This window comes from Stylophora pistillata, chromosome 5 (assembly GCF_964205215.1).
Source record: "Stylophora pistillata chromosome 5, jaStyPist1.2, whole genome shotgun sequence".
Classification (NCBI taxonomy): domain Eukaryota; kingdom Metazoa; phylum Cnidaria; class Anthozoa; order Scleractinia; family Pocilloporidae; genus Stylophora; species Stylophora pistillata.
In genome coordinates, this window is record NC_142523.1 from 2,648,122 (window position 1) to 2,655,571 (window position 7,450).

Sequence of the window (7,450 nt, forward strand, 5' to 3'; positions counted from 1 at the left end):
TTCAAAACTGGTTAGATCCCGGGGAGGAATCATCAAAGTAATTGTCCCGGAATTCACGCAATCGCTTCTGTAAATTGTGATACCGAAGCGTTTTTGAGCAACACGTCGCAGGAACTTGTCCCAAAAACTCAAACCAGTTTGAATTCCCTGCGACTAGATTTTGTGGCAGAAACCGCTAGTTCACACGATGGAACTTGTCCCCGCGACTTGTTGCAGTGACTAGTCGCAGAGACAAGTCCCATCGAGTGTGCCGACCCTAATTAAGTCTCACATCTTTATGTCAGCCAAGTATTTCAACTTCCGCTAGCTGATTAACACTCCACCGCTTTGCCTCTACCCTCCTCCCCCTCCCTTCCCCCCACTCTCCTACTATTTCCCCTTACACCACCCAGGTAATGGCCCATTCGTTTATGATACTTTTATGGCAAGGGGAAAGAACAGAGTGTGAAACTGGAACGAAATTGATAAAGAATTAAAAATATCGTCCCCGCACGTGACCTTTGACAACCATGTCACATCATAGTCTCTAGAATGACTAATGAAGAATTGAACCTCTTACATTCAACATGTTCTGGAGCAAAAAGGTGATGACAGGAAAGAAGAATTTGAATTGAAGGATGTTATGTGATTTAGCACCAATTTCCAAAAACAAGAATCAAGAGAAATGTATTGAGACAGTGAAAAAAAATGATGATTTGATCTTGAGAGTGAAAGGGTTTACTAAATAATAAACTCCAAACTCCTGCTCTCTCCTTTACTTAGTGTGCAACATAAATGTTTAAACGTAAACATTCCAGTTTCTGCCTTTGAACAGGATCGGCTCAGCTTCCGTTACAACAATGACGGAAGGTTATTACAGCTACAAAATATTTCAGGAAAACAGACCAGCCACGTTCATCAAACAGGAAACGGAATACTAGTTTGAAGCACTGTAATAACATGTGATACAATGTATATATGAAAGTTCATATATTTAGAACTGCGGTATTAAATACGTATGATGCACGATCCTCGCAGTAGAGAGCGCTATTTATGCAATAGCGAAAAAATCAGACGTGAAAAAAAATCAGGCCTGAACGGGATTCGAACCACTGACCTCTGCGATACTAGTGCAGCGCTCTACCAATTGGATCGTGCATCATAAGCAATAACATCTGTTGCACATGTACCTGGCTCGCTGAAGCAAGTGATATCAAGGAGGAGTTCAAGCGAATATCCAATCGCTATTTCTCAGACGAGAATCATGTTCACTCTTATTAAAGTATATCGAGTAACAATGAGCCGGAAGTAGACGAATCCGAAATTCTTCTATTTCGATTCTAAAATTATCAGTTTAAGAGCATTTCACGTTCAAACACTATGGAAAATTACAGCTTTTCCCTTTCTTCAAGAATAAATTCCTCTCCGCGTGAAGAGTACATGCTCTTTGTGTAAATGATGAGAAACTTCAGCCAAAGGTCAATTGATTCAGGAAGTACATCAAATTATCATATTCCTTTAACTTGAAGGGGAATGTGGAAAAAGGAACTCAAGGAAAATGAGAACGCGAGTCATACGTTAGTTCGTCTGTTCCCATTGCGCTGATGCAAGTGATATGTTAACCACGTACACATGAACAGCAACCAATCATTATCGTTTTCGAATGAAATGATGTTCCTGTTTTGCAGAGACGAGCTGAGGCTAATCTGTGTTATATTATAAGGAATAAGCTGTCTACGTTCAAATGTTTTGTTTGCTAGTACATTGAAGATCTGACAAGTTTATAATCAACAGCATTCAATATAACGCAGCTATGCAGGGTGTCTCCTTGTTGGCTCTCATCACTTTCAGTTCTCTTATGTATCAATTAATAAATGCCAACGAACTTCAAAGGAATGTTTCATCATCACAATGCAAGGTAAGCACCGCCTCTTAACTTTGCTAACAGTGTCCTTTTTCAGTCGTTTTGATAGTTCTACAGAGCAATGAACAGCAACGTATTTCACAATTAAATTGCACGAATGAAGTGCATCAGAGTATGGCTCAAAGAATGTTTTTTTAACCAAAAGCGCAATTTGACGTTTGCCATATGGGTAGATTCCATCGATGCCGACAACAGAGTATTTTTATGTTTTTGTCTCGTCCTTGTGCTAAATGAAAGCCACATCTTGATTTCCTTTTTGGACAAAAAACGTACATTCGCCTATGACCCAACAAGATTATTTGGTTTTATCTTAGTAGATAATTTGAAATGTTGCCATATGATAAAACTTTGCTATGATCAAACGTGACGGCTGTTTGATTGCAATGTTACTCACACGCCAAGTAAATAATATCGAAACTCAAAATGCCACGCCGATCATAGTCTGTTCATCAATGAAAAAACAAAAAGCTTACAGGAAAAACGAATTCAATCTGTAGCTTTACTCACTTTCCTGTCGTCTTTACGAACAGTCGTGCTCGTCGTGTGGAATGCCAGGACTGCCAGGAATGCAGGGAATGCCTGGATCCAACGGAGTACCGGGAACCCCAGGAGTACCGGGCTCGTCTGGTCCTTCAGGTCCGCCGGGAAGAAGTGGCGACACGGGGGAAAAAGGTCGGCAAGGAGATGCAGGATCCCCGGGTAAACCTGGCTCAAGAGGACCCCGGGGGCACCATGGGTTGACTGGAGAAAAAGGAGAAATTGGTAGCGTGGGGGAAAAGGGCAGAGAAGGAATCCCCGGGAAAATTGGTCCACGAGGCTACAAAGGCTCTAAAGGAGAAACAGGAAGCAAAGGCATGATTGGTACGGGTATCCCTGGGATGACTGGCCCCAGGGGTCCCAAGGGACTCAAAGGAGAAAGAGGAATCGGAATAAAGGGAGAGAGAGGAGATGCAGCAAATATTGACCCAAAACAGCTGGCAAACTGGAAACAGTGCGCATGGAAGGGTGAAACGGATGCGGACAGCGGCAAAATAAAGGTGAGCGATTAAAAAAGTTCAGTGCATGAGTAAGTTGAGATTGAACCTACTAAGCGTGTGAGTTAGTTGCTCACCGGAAGACACTAACTTTAACTTGGTTAACAAACCGACACCTGCACCGCAAGTTTTTGGGCATTATAAAGAAGCGCATCGATCTAATTAAAAATGGCGTTAACCTTTTAGCATCCTCTTTCCTCTTCCACTATCCGGAATTTTCGTTTTATAGTTAGCATTCCAGTAGGATGTAGTCAGTCGTCGACATGCCATTGGTCATCTACCGACATTTTTACATAACTTTACCGGATGTTAAGCAATTTCCACAAATTTATCAGTAAAAGTAATCAATATCAGCCGTAAGCATTTGCTTTTCTTAGGCTTCGTAAAACAGTAAACAAACATAATCGAGACTAAATCATTCTGAGGTACGCTGACCGATCATGACCTTTACTTAATGAATCAATTAGTACAGACTGTACATACTGTGGTTTGAAGAAACTCCTTGCTTAGCCACTGGCAGGGGAGTCATTTCCGAAGGGGCATCTTTCCAACGTTACAAGACAGTTATTCCAACCACATGGCTTGAACCCCTTGGCCACAGAACAAAAATTGTACCTTTTCTTCACAAAACTGTTTTTTCTTTTGCAAAGCAGTGTGTCCATCATCACCAAGTTCTACTCGGACTACTTTTTTAACTTACCAAATCGATGTTGTTGGAACTGGTAATCATGAGAAATTCAATTAAAATCTATTAATCTATTACGCACTTTTTTGTATAAGAAAATGTTGTTTAGTGCTGAGGCTGGACGTTCCGGCTTAGTTTTGAGATTTTAGCTGGAAAACATTCTCAACACGTTCTTAAAGTTGTGTCGTAATTTATCAATTCGGACATGACCAGACTATGTTCGACTTCAAACTAAGTTGTTCCCCAGTCTATCGTGCAATAACCGCATTGTAAAAGTCAAAAAAAGTCCCCAAGTATTTGAGTTAATTGTCCTTTTAGACCACAATTTTAAATTTCTTTTACCTTTAATTTTACTTATCCCCAAAATAAGAAAAAAAGGGCCGTTCTTATTTGACTCTCAGCCTCTTCGTCTTAGTATATTCTTATAAAAAGGGTTCTAAAAAAAGCCTAACATTAGTCTTTGATAACAACAGGCTTCATAAATTATTTCGCGTCCGCATTTTTTTTAGTTACTAACTAATACGCTACTCAGTAGGCTTCAGTTGAAACTGAAGCCTACTGAGTAGCGTATTAGTTAGTTACCCCTTAGCAGACACTTAAACTTTACCTTCGTCTACAAATTGATATCTACACGTACAGCGTGTTTTTCGGTATTTTAAAAAAAGAAGCACAATGATCGAGCCAGGAATAACATTGAGCTTGCAGCCTCATTTTCTTCACAACTCTCTCTTCTCTCTTTTTCTCCTTCGCCATCTGGAATGTAAAACTTGTTTAAAATTGCATATTTTCATTTCTATACTTAGAATTCAAATAGGATGTAGTGTTCGTCTACAAGCCATTGGTCATCGATCTACCCACCTCTTTACATAATAACTTTACCAGAGGCTAGGAAATTTCAAAAACAATTATCAGTGAAAGCAACCACACCACTAACCAGATCTGTTTTAATTTGAAATTTCGCGTTTCAACCGTGCTGGAAATCGTGAGAAATTCAATTAAAATCTAAAATAACACTCTCTTTTTATATAACGTCTGATTTTGGTGCTAACGCTGGGTGTTCTTACTTTTTGCGCGATTTGAGTCTGAAAACATTCCTAACTTGTTCTAAACGTTGTGAGGTAATTGGACGAGACCAGACTAAGTTCGACTACAAACTGAGTTGTTCTTCAATGTATCGTACAATAACTGCTTTGTTTATGTTAAAAAATTCCCTCAAGTATTTGAGTTAATTGCCTGTTAGACCACACTTTTATCTTTATTTGCCTTTAATTTAACTCCTTACCAAAATTATAAATGAAGAGCCGTCCTTAATTAACTGACTCTCAGCTGGGATATGTTCTTAATATTTAGGTTAATCTCAGCCTGTACGTTCTCACAAAAAAAGGTTTCTATAAAAAAAACCTAGCATTGGTTTTTGATAACAACGGCTTCAGGGATTATTTCGCGTCCACATTTTTAGTGAGTCGAGATTGAACCTATTGAGAAGCTTGTTAGTTAGTTAGTTACCCACCGGAAGACACTTGAACTTTAAATTAGTCAACAAACTGACATCAGGACTGACCTACATCACAAGAAGAAGCGAATCGATCTAACTTGTAGCATCATTTTCTTCAGAGCATACTTCTTCCGATATTCGTAATTTTCAACTGGTTTAAAGTTACATATTATCGTTCAGTTTTATAGTTAGCATTTTAGTAGGTGTGGTGTTCGTCCACATGCTATTGATCGCCTACCGACATTTTTTACATAAGTTTACTGGAGGTTAAGCAATTTCCACAAGTTTATCAGTGAAGTTAATCAGTATCAGCCGTAAACATCTGCTTTTCTTAGGCTTCGTATAAAGTAACCCAACATAATCGAAACCAAATCATTTTTAGGTACGCTGACCGATCATGATCTTTACTTAATGAATCAGTCAGTACAGACTGTACATACTGTAGTTGAAAGGAACTCCTTGTCTAGCCGCTGGGCAGAGAAGTCATGTCCAAAGGGGCGTCTTTACGTTATGAGACAGTTATTCCAACCACAACTTGAACCCCCAATGGCCACAGAACAAAAATGGTACGTTTTCTTCACAAAAACGTTCTTTTTTTTTTTAACGAGTCAGTGTGTTCAGTACCTGACTAAGTTCTCCTCGCACTACTTTTTAACTGGCCACATCGATGTTGTAGGAGCTGGTAATCGTGAAAAATTCAATTCAAAGCTATCTATATATTACACACTTTTCTACATAAGAACATGTAGTTTTGGTGTTGAGGCTGGAAGTTCTTAGTCTGAAGATAATCTTAACACGTTCCTAAACGGTTGTGTCGTAATTTATCAATTCGGACATGACCAGACTATGTTCGGCTTTTAGACCACAGTTTTACATTTCTCTTGCCTTCAATTTTACTTTTCACCAAAAAAAGAAAAAAAGAGCCGTTCTTGACTGACTTTCAGCCTGGGTATCGTCTTAGCGTGTTCTTATAAAAAAGGTTATAAAAAAGTCTAACAATTAGTCTTTGATAATAACAGGCTTCATAAATTATTTCGCCTCCGCTTTCTTTTATCAGTACTCATAATATTTTTGACGGGTTACTTTTTTCAGTGTGTTTCATGATTTTGTTTTCAGGAATGCTCTTTTAACAAACTGCACCAAAATACGGCCCTAAAAGTCTCATACCAAGGAAACATTCGTGTGTACAATTCCAATTCCAAATGCAACAGATGGTATTTCAAGTTCAACGGAAATGAATGCAGCGGACCTTTACCAGTTGATTCAGTCCTCTACACTTATTATCGTGGCTCAACGCCCAACATCCATCGTCCTCATTTCTTTGAAGGTTTCTGTGAGAATCTCCCACGAGGAACGATTCGCGTTGAACTATGGGTAGGCAAGTGCAATTCGTACACACTGGGTAACGCTTACACAGGATGGAGTTCAGTGTCCCGGATCATGATTGAAGAAGTACCACCAGCCCAGTAGTCCTGTCATCAAATCTGAATAGTCAGTGAGTTTATGGGGTGAACGTTACTACCTAAATTTCAGAGGAAATCAAAATCAAACCGAAGTTAAAAACTACACTTTTTAATCATAATGCAAAGGGGAAAGCTAAATTACTTAGAGTCGCGATGGAAAGATATGTAGGGAATCAACTTTGATTTTTGACAATCAATGTCTCATATTATAAATAAAATATCAGAAAGAAAGAATTGTTTGAATACTCTATTGGATATTCTCTATTTACGCTATTTACTTACTAAGGGGATGTGATATGCATGAATCGTATGTGCCGTTTGTATATCTGTGGTCAGGGAAGGAGGGGGGTGGGGTAGGAGAGGTGCACTTAAATCTGGAAAAAAATAATGAGGAAGTTACTTCAAATCCGGGTTAATAGTATCATAATTTTGTTTTTTGTTCCCGTGGTTAGCCATTAAGAGTTCTGAAAGCTGGTAAAGTTCAGAAATCGCGCCTGTTTTTCATACGAATTTTTGTTAACTATAAATAAAAGTAAACAAATAAGTAAAACACTTGGACTCTCTTATCAACGAGATTGTACTCAACATTGTAGGAACTTAATCCCTGGAAGAAGTCTTTGTCTAAATCTTTCGTGCGAATAGTTGTCTTAAAGTAGTCCTCCAAAAAGTGTTCGTAAGAAATCACAAAAATTCCTTTTGGATGGAAATGTTGCGTGTTGGGCGTACACAGATCGAAGCCAATTTTCTCGTCTCGCTCTTAATTGCTCACGGGACTACGATGTAAAGAAACCTTGGAAGCATTGTTTGAACGATCGCCGCAGTCTTGGAACACTAATTTACTTCCCCGTTTGGGGCTCGATGCCCTTACTT

General features: G+C 39.0%; 1 protein-coding gene across 1 annotated transcript; it reads left to right on the top strand.

Moving 5' to 3' along the window:
* Positions 1-1,603: 1,603 nt before the first annotated feature.
* On the top strand, positions 1,604-6,786 carry LOC148729809 (uncharacterized). Its single transcript, XM_088761595.1, has 3 exons — positions 1,604-1,897; positions 2,434-2,940; positions 6,234-6,786. The coding sequence occupies exons 1-3, from the start codon at positions 1,793-1,795 to the stop codon at positions 6,585-6,587; spliced, it is 966 nt and encodes a 321-aa protein (XP_088617721.1). The 5' UTR covers positions 1,604-1,792; the 3' UTR covers positions 6,588-6,786.
* The last annotated feature ends 664 nt before the right edge of the window (positions 6,787-7,450 follow it).